Below are 12,533 nucleotides of genomic sequence, written 5' to 3'. Positions count from 1 at the left end.
TGCCATGAAGGGCAACAAAATGGGGCGTAGAATATCAACGACATACCGCTGTGCATTAAGAGTGCCGCGGATGACTACCAAAGGGTTCCACGTCTTTGGCTTGGAATCTTACTGACTGGAGAAGAATTGTCTTTAATGATGAGTCCAGCTTCGAACTGAGCCCCGAAGACCAGCGAAGACGTGTCTGGAGACGCCACAGACAGTGGTACCAACCTGAACGTCTCCCGCATACGGCACCACAGTCGAAGTGAAGGTATTTCATAGCACGATCGCTTTCGTTGACATCTGCAGTATCCTTGCAGCAGAGCAGTAAGTTGACGATATTCTACTCCCAGTTCTGTTGCCCTTCACGGTAAGCCATCCTTGGCTTACATATCAGCAAGGTAATGCCCGCCGGCACACGACGAAAAGTTCTGTACCTGTCTTTGCGCCTGCCAAACCCTACCTTGGCTAGCAAGGTCGCCGGATTTCTTCCCAGTTGAGATTCTTGGAGTTTTATGGGCAAGAACTTCCCACCATCACAGGATTTTGACTGTTTAACGTGCCAAGTGGAGGAAATTTGGCACGATGACCCTCAGGAGAACATCCAACAAGTCGACCAATCAATGCCAAGCCGAGCAACTGCGTGCATAAGGGCTAGAGGTGCAACAACGCGTTATTGACTTGCCCAGTTTGTGAAGCTCTTCCTCCTGAATAAACATTCAATTTTTCTTAAATTGTAATCAGTTGTCTGTCTGTGCAAATACATCACATCAGCAGATTTTCGTCCCATTCGTGTATATGCAGCTCCAGTAGTATTTAATTCCGTAATTAAAAAAGGTTCTCATAGAGCAAGTGCGTCACGCGTACACACGCTACAGATGTGAGCCGTCTCGGACGTCCGACTGCTGGTGTTTACATGTTTCAGTAAATAATAAACCACAACATGCCTGACTGCCATCCGTAAAAATGCAAGACAGGAAATAATTACTGATGTTCTAGTATCAGTAACACAATTGATGAATGACCCAGAAACACGAAATGAGTACAGCAGCGCTGATGAATACATCTCTTCTCCATTTTTATCAGTCTAGGGTTATGGCGGTTATAGGATGTGGTAATGATGTAGGTTTCTTACGTCATTTGGCAGCTCGGTTCTCTTTATTTCTACTAAATTAATTACTTCTTTATTCAATGAGGATGATGGACCAAACAAAGCAACGAATACGATATATCCTGAATTTTGGCTCACAGCTAATCGTTTTTCTCTCTTGTTCTAAAACGATTGCTAATTGCTGCAAATTAAAGCAAGTAGTGGAAAATAATTCATAATCGTAAGGACTGCCAAGAGTTTAGATTTTAATTTAATATTATACAACGGTGAGAATAATGCCCGAGATACTGCTTAAAACGAGCAGCGACGTGACTGAAAGATATGCGGTTACAGCAAAAAAAGAAAACAGCATACTCAACTTCTGTATCTGATGTTGCGTAAGATTTCAACATTTGACTTGGAACTGTTCTATAATACCTTGTGTAGTAATATGTTACACTAGTATGTAAAATTCTAGTTTGCTCCTGCTCTCATTGTTTATTTCTTGCAAGTTAGATGTCTCTCACGGTGATCTCGTGCGTATACGAACACACAGCTGTGGAGTATATCTGCTTTTACCACGTAAAATCCTAGAGTGACCGTGCAGATTTTTAAGCACTCTGACTGTGGACGGTACTGACACATACTCAACATAAAACTGAATCTGATCCCGATCAAACGCTAGAGAAACGAAGCACTAGCGAATATCACTGGGTGTCTAAATCCTAAGAAAACCCTTATCTCGTAACCACAACCGTCATAGCTTGTACTCACAGTCTCAAAAATACGAATATTTAAGTAACATTTCAGTCATACCTTTTGATCCTCCTTGGCGGCTTCCTTCTCTGCAGCAAGGTGCGCCATTGGCGTCCCATCTGCAAAGGACAAAGTGAACATCACATATTACAGTTTTGTTCAAAGTACATGTTAGTTATCGGATGTAAATGTGCAGTCTTTCCCAGATGAAAAATTAGTCCATGAAGTCGGTACTTCAAACATGAAATTTGTGTTAGGCTTTTAAGAGGTTTTGATACTTCCCCGTCGAACAGTGGTTATATCACAAGCTTGTGTTTATTGAGCTATTCAGTGAAGTGGATGAATATAGTACCAGTGTAGTGTTAGTTTCATATGTCCTGTCCTGAAGCCATGTAAGAAACTGATACAGAAGACATGGAATATGTGAAAGAACTTCCTGCTCTTCTACGGGTTGTCTCACTCGAAATAAGCCCCACAATCAAACATTTGCTTAAATTACCCTTAAAGGCTTTGCACAAAAATCGGAAAATTAAATGAAAATGTCATACCTTGTTCATGGCGAAATAAAGGTGAATCACAAAAGGTGCTAGAAGTGACCACCCTTGACTTGTGAACACATTTGAACACAATGCTGCAGATTTTGGAATGTTGCTGCCAGAACCTCGGGGTGCCACTGCCTGGAATTTAAGGATGACGTTCTCTCGTAAATCTTCCAAGTTGTGTGGTTTGTTACTGTAGACCTGGCCTTTTGCCACCCCAGAGGAAAAAATCAGATGGTGTTGAATCAGGCGACCTTGGGGGTCACAGTCCTTTCTAAGTCACACTGCCGCGGAAAAATGATTCGATCTCAGCTATGGTCAGTTGAGATGTGTGGCATGTGACACCATCCTGTTGGTAGCCGCCGAGGGTAAGTTCTTCATCGTCCAACTGGTTCACAAATTCCCGAAACGTTTCGATGTAAACTGCACTTGTCACAGTAGCTTCGAAAAAAATTGCTCCGAAGATGCGACGCTGTGATATTGCACCGAGCCATTCTTTTGTGAATTCAGAAGTTGCTTTACCAGTGCATGGGGATTTTCATTACACCACAAACGTATATTCTGAGAGTTCACATAGTCAGAGAGAGGCGGAACCACGCCTCACCACTGAACCGTGTGTACTGCAATATTCCTGGCCTCTGAGTAATAAATTACTGAAACCAACGGCAAAATGTAATGCGTTTGTCTTTGTCATTGACGTTCAGTTCCCCAACAACGGTAAACCTCTATGGATACATGCTGGCTTTCTTCGCAGCCCTGTGACATGTGCCCCATGACATTCCACATTCTCGATATAAACGTCGAACAGACTTTGCAAGAGAGGCCAACAGTCGTTGTTTCAGGTCAGTCACTTTTTCTTCCGATAATGGCGGCCGTCTCCGCCGTGAAGATCGAACACCGTTCCACAGCTCTCCATCTTGTTCCCTAACTTTTGTACATAGCATTTAGACGGTATATACTGGTCACCAAGCAGTCCAACAAACCTTCGCTGGCCGGCCGAAGTGGCCGTGCGGTTAAAGGCGCTGCAGTCTGGAACCGCAAGACCGCTACGGTCGCAGGTTCGAATCCTGCCTCGGGCATGGATGTTTGTGATGTCCTTAGGTTAGTTAGGTTTAACTAGTTCTAAGTTCTAGGGGACTAATGACCTCAGCAGTTGAGTCCCATAGTGCTCAGAGCCATTTGAACCAGCCAAACCTTCGCTGGCATGGATTAAAGGAACCAGTAATCCAATATTGTTTCACAAGTAACACGCGCTCTTCGATAGAATAGTGATACATTGTCACTAAACACTGAAAACTGAGCTCCAGCCAAAGCAACGTGCGGAAACACACTGTTGAGTCAAACGTTGTTGCGACGTCAAATGTCAAAAATTACGCAGCGCAGTTTCTGCGGAATTGCTACACATGTTTTTGGGGCCTCTTTCGAGTGATACACCCTGTATCAGCTGTCCACTAAGGTCGATGGAGGAGCGAAGCGTTCCTAGTGATTGAAAAATGCACTCATTCCAGTTTTGAAGAAGGGTCGTCGAATAGACGCACACAACTGTAGCTTTACCATCGACGTTAGTCTGTTGTAAAGTTTTGGAACGTAGTTTGTTCTTATCATCTTTCTGAAGGGTGAAGATCTTATCTCTAGGAATCCGCAATCATCGATCGTTCGAAAACCAGCTCGTTCTGTTCGTCCAAGAGAACCAGAAAATAGTAGATACCACCGTCCAGGTTGATGCCTTATTCCGTGACTTAAGGAAGGTGTTCCACGTAGTTCCGTAGTATCGTCTACTGAGCAAAACACGAGCGTACGTAATATCAGATCAGCTTTGTGTCGGCCTGGTGGTCTAGTAATACAGCACACGCCTGGGAACCGAATGGTCGCGAGATCGAATCCCAGTCGTAACACGGAGCACTGACATGCTGAAGGTTCGGCTGCATGGTACCATGTGGTTGACGACGTACACGTACCTTGCCATCGCCACAGCCCAACGTGTGCTGCGACTCATCAGCACAGTTTACCTTTTTCCATGCCTCGAGAGTCCAATGCCAGTGTTCATATGTCCACGTTTATCTGCGTGCTTTGTAGCGTGCGGTGATCAACGTATACGTGTGACGTGGTGACTTCTGAACCCCATATCAAGCAAGTGGTTGTGGAAGATATCGTAACATATCACTTCCTGGTCGAGTAGAGCCTGTGGGCTCACCTGTGACTATTGCCTACTCTACAACCTGTAGTTGATGAGTTGCTCTTTCCCTAACCCTCTTAAACGCGTTGTCGAGGAGAGCGTAGGCTGAGCTATGAACGTATGATTGTCCCAGGACGTCAGGTGCCTCCCAATGTGCGTGGAAAATAAGCTATTGAAAATCGCTGCCGGGGAGAAGCATTTTTCAGTGCTCATTAGCGCCAGAGGGAAATGGTCAATGAAATTCCCTGCATGCGGCTACTGAGTCCGACTGGCTGACAGCCAGGAATGTTAAATAATTTCGTGGAGCGGTTTGGAGTTTGTAAAATCGAGTAGTCGGCCGAGTGGCAGGCCCTCTGAGACGGAGTTTGTGTTTTAAAATGGCTGCCATTTCGCATTTCAGGAGTTTGATCCCTCGTGATCAACGAGGCTACTTTTCCTGTACGGAAAACCTACAGAGCTTTCGATAGTGCATTTTCGTGTGTGCGCTTAAAATTTTGCTTGGGCACTTTCCTATTTAGAACTTGTAGTGGATAAAAGTGACGGACTTGGCTAGGGTTAATTGATACGAATAAATTTGTTAGTTTCCGTGCAAATTTTGTGAGCTACGTTTTTATGTGATTTTTTCCGCTTTCGATGTTGAACTGTATTCCTGTTTTGTTCTGGAAATCATCGGCAGAAGTTAATAGGAGACGGTTGGAGGGATGTACGAACTACCAGCGGTTAATATACTCCAATTCAGCGGTCGGATCTCGGAATCCTTCTGATAGTTGTAGGAGAGCAAATGGTTTTTAACTGACTCTGGCGTGGCGAGGAGTTTAACCCCGTTCCGCGGATCAAATCGAGGCTGACGTCATAAGTGTGTTACAGTGCAGAGAATCATTCGGCCAGAAAACGTTTGCGACGTAATCTGCGGGCAAGATACCGCGTAAATTGTCGCTTACGCCACCCACATCAGAGTCTGTGTTTTCTGAGAGCCGCCGCGAGTTATTTAGTGTGACGCCAGGAAGGTTGGAGAGCGGACGAAAGGAACCTTTCAGTGCAGTACGGTTGCTCGCCAGTTACTGTGGAGCCTTGAATTGTTGAGTGATTTGTTGCAGTATGACCAATCTGTCCGCAGTAGTAGACGGCGATCATCGGGACGTTGTTACCCACGGCAGCGGTTCTTCTTGAATCGAATCGAAGTGCTCTCTGTACGCTCATGCCACGACCGTACGTGAGGCGCTCGGAGCCTATACGACCTTGGAGTATTCCATGCGTCAGCACGCACGATCTCTTGACACTGCCATCATATAAAAATTTTTCCCATTTCTTTCAAAATTAATTCAATGTCTTTCCGCAAGTCACGCTGTCGTAGCATTCTGTCATGATGGATGCTGCACTTTATGTTCGTCATGTAGCAACGTGCTGTGAGAACGAGGAAGTGACAAACATTCACAAGAGACTGAGAAACGTTTTTGCGGATAATGAAGATGATCGCAGCACAGTTAGTTGGTGGTCAAGCAGATTTTCTGGTGAAAGTGGGGACTCCAGTACTCGGGATCGCCCGTGCAGCTGCAGACTCAGCACTACAGAGACTCCTGACAGTGCACAGCAAATTCACAGTCTGATTTAGGCTGACAAACCCTTAACAGTGAACTATTGGGTAGAGGAGAAGCGAGTGTTTGCAGAATATTGAGACAGCTGAAGTTGATAAAGGTTTGTGCCAGGTGGGTTCCGAGACTGCAAACGGACGGCCGCAGAGAAACACGGAAGAGCGCGCAGCGTACTTTGGGAATAGTATGAGACTTCTGGAGATGACTTCCTTACAAAAATTGTGACATGATTTGAAACCTGGTTGCACCACTGAACTGGAAACGAAATGGCAGCGGAATGAAAGGCTTCATAAAAGAAAGGAGAAATTCAAAACTACGCATTCAGCAAGAAAAGTAATGGCTACTGTGTTTTTATTCGGAAGGATGTTACTTGTGTATATCATGCCACCAATTCCGCCACAAACTTCTTGCCAGAATGTGTCGCCCTCGACAACATCGGCAAAAACAAGACCTTTTTGCTGTTTCGTGATAGCGGACGGCCACATGTGAGTGAGAAAACCACCACAGAGACCACAAAATTTCGGCAGACAACTCTGAAACGCTCAACCTACAGATCTTATCTGTGGCCATGTGATTAACACCTTTTCGGTAAACTGAAGGTATCCCTTCACACAACAAAATTTCAAGTTGTGACCTCCCTGTGAAGGGTGCTAAACACCGGCTCAAACGTGATGCTCATGACTTCTAGCATGTAGATGTACAGGCCTTAGATCCACTGTGACGTAAGGCAGTTGAATGGGACAGTCAATTATGTGGAAAAACCACGGTTTTCTTTCAAAAAATATATCAACATGCTGTAAAAATGTCAGTTATGGAACATAAATTGGATGCTTTTTTAAGTATCCAATTTATGTTTTTAAGTAGATACACTGAGCATTTCTTTTGTAGTGATTCTTATATTTTTAATGTAGATACAAAGATCACAACTGTTACAGCGACATCTGTGAGCGAGAAACACAACCTTTTCCATTTAAAACATGTTGCAGTACACAAAACGTGAAGAAATTAATTATCGTCTCAACATAACAGTGTTAAGGAAGGTTTCAGAAAGCAAGCTACCAGAATTAACAATAGTTACTAATCTTTTCTTGTGAATGGGATTAATCTACACCTACATCTATATTCCGCAAACCACCTTACGGTGTGTGGTGGAGGGTACTTCTGGTACCACTGCTCTTCCTCCCTTCCCAGTTCCATTCAAGAAAGGTGCGCAGGAAAGCTATCGATAAATCTTCGTATGAGCTCTAATATCTGATTTTCTCATCGTGGTCATTGCGCGAGACGTCTGCAGGAAGAAGTAATATGTTGCCCGATTCTTCTGCGGGAGTACGCTCTAGAAATTTCGACAGTAAACATCTCCACTACTAGGAAATGAAACGTTTGTTGTTTCCCTAAGAACGAAAACCTTTTATAACCGTACGATGAACGGTCAATCAGCAGTTTTCCACGAATAACTGAATACTTGAACGAATATAAAATACATGACAAATAAATATCAGCCACTCTGCCTTGTTATAGCAAACGCTGTTAAATGAACCCTAACATCCGTAAATATGTCATAAAACAATCGTACAGCTGTGACATTGACAGTACTAGATATCCTGAAGCATTTGAAATTGTCAGCTTTGACATCCTACTTACAAAAAGTGACAGTTTAATATTTTAATTCCTGTGCTGATGTGATGTGAAAGCTACTTGAGAAACAGTCAACCGATAGTTGTCTGTGTGAATGAACAGTTGTCCTGGAAATGAGTTCTCTCACGGCCGTCGCGTGTATCAGTCACAGGCCTTTTACCATTCTTCAATGCGTATCACATCTCGTCCATACCGCTTTCAACGTTAGTGTGAAAATGATGACCAGCTTAACTCAATGTCCAAATCTGTAGATACCAATACTGCCATGCTGTGTGTTGTGTGTTCGTATGGGCACATAACCAGCGCATAAAATTAATTGCAAACTAGTTCTATGTAAATGTTTTCTATTGACAACTGTCTTGGTAGTAACGGAAAGACTTACAATAGTTTACCGGTTTCGTCTCTTATGAGCCAGCAGAATTAAAAATGAAAAATTACTATCATAAGCGGCGATGAAATAGTTTCTCCTCAAAGGTCGTACAGTCCAGAATCAGTCTGACACTCAGGTAAAATCACCGTGAGCATTGAGGCCATCATCCCAACGACGCACCAGGTTTAAGTACTCTTTGAAGATCCCCATTTGGTAAAACACGGTGTCCTAATGCGTGAAGAAGTCTGTAACTGCCTGCTGCACATCCTCGTCCGACAGGAATCGTCGACCCTTCAAGGACTTTTTTAAGAGATCGAAGGCGTGGTAATCGCATGAGGAGAGATCAGCATTATAGGGCGGGTGCTCGAGTGTCACTCATTTGAAATGGCGTACTTCTGCGTCACTACATTTTCGGTGAAGGGACGTGGCGTTATCTATGAAGCAGCAGCATTCCATAACAGTGGTCCATAACAGACATGCTACCCCTTACGCATTCATTCTCCTATGGATGTCTTCCGGCGCTTGTCCTTCTGCAGGCAAGAAAAGAACAGCAGCACGTTTGTCCTATTTGGACACATTTGATAATAATGTCGCCACAGAACACGTTTCTGCGTTTACCGCACACGCATCGGAAAGTCAAGAATGCCACACTCATCCCTTTCCTACATCTCGGTGCTTAAGCACCCGTATCGGAGTTGTGCACGTTGCATATACGCTGAAGCCATGTCATCGAACGGAAACTTTTTGGTTGTCCCTTATAAATACAAAATAGTATTAAAAAATACAAGATGAAGCAAAAAAAAAAAAAAATACGTCCAGTATCTCTTTAAGAAAGTAATACGTCAGTCACCTCACGTCCACCGAGCGAGGTGGCGCATTGGTTAGCACACTGGACTCGCATTCGGGAGGACGACGGTTCAATCCCGCGTCCGGCCATCCTAATTTAGGTTTTCCGTGATTTCCCTAAATCACTCCAGACAAACGCCGGGATGGTTCCTTTGAAAGGGCAAGGTCGACTTCCTTCCCCATCCTTCCCTAATCCGATGAGACCGATGACCTCGCTGTTTGGTCTCTTCCCCCAAACAACCCAACCACAACCCAGCCTAACGTCCAGCTTGGTCACTTGACATCAACAGCCGCGCATGTGTCGAACTTATAATATGGAACAGTTATGTTCGTAGAGGCCGCATGAGCGTGCTTGCCTTACATGGGCAGAAAAGACAGTTTAAAAAATAAAATTGTGATTATGATAAAGCTTTTTAAACACAATTTTTTAAACAGTTCCAATCCGCACTCGACTCGTCGCTATTGTCGCAAAAGCCTTTTATTTTCATTCTGGTTACTTTCGTTCCGGTTTCTTCATCGTGAAATTCAATTAGAATATCGTATTTGACAATTATCGATTCATACTATTCGTACACGATTATTAACTGTAACCTCTTGAGATACTCTTCTTCATAACATTGCTTTGTATAACATATTCTCGAACTTACTGTCGCGTTTTTTTTCTGGATGAAAGCTCAAGCTTTCGACGTCGCAAAATACTGTTTGATGCAAGAAAAGTTCAATCATACGCTTCAACATTCTGAGATTCGGTTGTTAAAGAGGCGGTGGACATAAGATAGCGTACATGAGCAGCTTGGGCGAGGAAATCTACCGTACCCTTCCCAAAGGAAAGATCCCAACATTTGCACTGAGAGAATTAGAAAAGCTAGGAAATACTCGAATCTGTGTGGCAGAGCCGGAATTTGAACCGCTGTCTTCCCGAACTCGAGGCCAGGGTCTTACCACAGCGCCATTTTAGTTGGTCACAAGAAGGTCCCACCGCGACAGTTGGCAATACTAGTGGCAAAATAGACAAAAAAAAAAAAAATCCGCACGCTCGCGATGGCACCAGTGAATTGGTGAGTTGTGAGTGTGTCCTCAAGGAACTGCTAACTGAGTTGTATTTAACAAACCGTAAACAGTTGCGGCGTATCATAAGTGTGAACAAATGACTGTGAAAATTTATACGATGAACTTATAATATTTAGAAGTTCGAGAAACACCTGTCCCGAAATATTATTTGTCACCTGGAAACAAAGGTAAGTACTCATCATCTGAATTTGCTTCACTTACATCTGTCGAGTTTGCAGGTAAAAGTATTGGGTAGAAGTTTCACCTTGGTATGCAAAACACTGTTTTTGCCTATGGCCGAAACATGTTTCAGCATCTTTGTCCCATCATCAGTGGGTTTTCTTCATTCAAGTCTGTGAAATGTGCACATATTTTAAGTAATAACTATTTTACGAAAATTAGGTCTAAAAGAGTTTTTGTTTAGTGTGTGTGTGTGTGTGTGTGTGTGTGTTGATGCTTAATGGCGCCTAACGGCGAGGCTATCAGCGCCAGTTGTTTATTGTCGTCATTACTTTATTTTTACGTTATACAGTTATGCAGAACCCTCTGTACATTATCATGTACTGGTACCTTGTAATCTGCAACTAAAAGAAGTTAATGTGACTTTGATTGGTGAGCTAATTCATCACTTTATATCTAACGTTAATTTCGTTGTATCAAGATTTTTGTTGTTAGTTACGTTTTGCTTTGGCAAATCCTATGTCGTTTGTGTTCTCATGAGTTATTAACAACCGCAACCGAATATTATATAAATTTCGCAAAATTTCGTTTGTAAATAACACTTTTCAACTAGCCAGAACACTGGGCAAACGTCATTGTGTGTCCAGTCAATGTTGCGTTGTTCTCAAGTGAGTTTGGCACCAAATTAGAATTTTGTTTCTCTCTCTCTCTCTCTCTCTCTCTCTCCCAGAGGGTGTATACGCACTTTTTAGCTGTTTCTGTCGTCTTTACTATAAAACATGCCTTTACACAGTGTAGTGTATTCATTTACTATCTTTCTTTCCTTCTGCTCCTGGATTCTATATGTGGAACTTTTCTTCTATTGCTGTTGATGGTGTAGGCTGTGGCTGGATTATGGTATTTTTAAATCTTTTTCTATTTTAGTTGAGTGGTGGTTGTGAGCTATTAGGTAGTCAGCAAATGTACTATGAGAGCTTTAAGTTTCTAGAGCTCTGAGATGTTCTGAATATGATGTTTTAAAGTCAATGCGTGTATATACAACAAAGTAAAATACGAGCTCAATCTCATTGTAGAAACTGTTGAGAACCATGTTGTCGCGTATCTAGTACCGACAGTTCAATCCACATCATGTATTACGACTTAATGCAGGCGTTTCATCGCTAAGGAATTAAAAAGGTATGGCAAATCATGAAAGAGAAAAATGCAAGTTATTTAGCGACTAAGAAAGCACCAGCAGACAATATAATGTCAGCTGCCTCAGAGTTGAAGCAGTCTAATTGGAAGGATGATGTTGGCGCTCTACGAGGACTGATTTATAACACAAAATTCAGTCGTTGATTGCGTTTTGGGAAACTGAATAAACATACACGTATCTCCAAACCAAAATAAGAAATAGCCCAATATCTACTATTGCACAAATTCAATACGTTTATATAAGTACCGCAGTCACAAATTTGTGGAAAGACACTTCCATTTTCTTCCTTGGATATGTTACGACCAATCATTTATTTCGCACATCAAATGCTTTCAGTTTTCAGGTGTTTACTCATATCCTCGTAATGATACACGGTCATTTAAACATACAGCTGCTGCCTTAGTAGACTCGAACGAGATTATCATCCATACTCGTCAACGATTTAAACGACACTGCTAACGAAGAGTTAAATTAATATGCGGAGAGCAATTTACTGTCAATATGTAAGGGGCGATCAAAAAGTTCCTGTTTGAGGGTGCTGCTATAGCATATATGCAACGACGCGCGACTCCGATGTATACAAGCACCGACATGTAGGCAAGGGGTTAATGTGGCATTCGTGTCTTTCCGACATTCATGCGGTAAATGCGGAAACGTGAACTGTAATGACGTTATTATCGTATGGGTCCAAACACGATCAACATGCTCTTATTCTTTTCTTGGCTGCCGAAGGAAAAACACCGGTAGACGTCCGTAGGGGAATGAAGACCATGTATGGGGAAGCATATCTGTCTAAAATTGCCATTGTGGAATGGTGCGGATAGGGGTTACTGCTTCATGAAAACGAACGTCCCCATATCGCGAATGTTGTTTCGCAGAAGTTGCCCCAACTCAAGTGCTCCTCACGCGTCTTATAGTCCTGATCCCTCCCCATGTGATTATCACACCTTCGGTCCCTTAAAAAAGACCTTGAAGGATCGATTGTTCCTGTCGGAAGAGGACGTGGTGAGGCAGTTACAGACGTCTTCACGCAGGTGGACACGGTGTTCCATATAACGGGCATCCTCAACCTGGTGCGCCGGTAGGATGATTGCCTCAACGCTCACGGCAATTTTACCTGAT

General features: G+C 43.1%; 1 protein-coding gene across 1 annotated transcript in view; it reads right to left on the bottom strand.

Moving 5' to 3' along the window:
• LOC124612288 overlaps positions 1–12,533 on the bottom strand; it is a 458,713-nt gene that overhangs the window by 162,576 nt on the left and 283,604 nt on the right. The window contains exon 3 of the mRNA XM_047140396.1: positions 1,889–1,947. Within this exon, the coding sequence (XP_046996352.1) occupies positions 1,889–1,936 (48 nt within the window). The 5' untranslated portion in view covers positions 1,937–1,947. The remainder of the gene's footprint in view (positions 1–1,888; positions 1,948–12,533) is intronic.

Source organism: Schistocerca americana, chromosome 4 (assembly GCF_021461395.2).
Source record: "Schistocerca americana isolate TAMUIC-IGC-003095 chromosome 4, iqSchAmer2.1, whole genome shotgun sequence".
Classification (NCBI taxonomy): Eukaryota; Metazoa; Arthropoda; class Insecta; order Orthoptera; family Acrididae; genus Schistocerca; species Schistocerca americana.
This window is presented reverse-complemented; position numbering and strand designations above follow the sequence as displayed.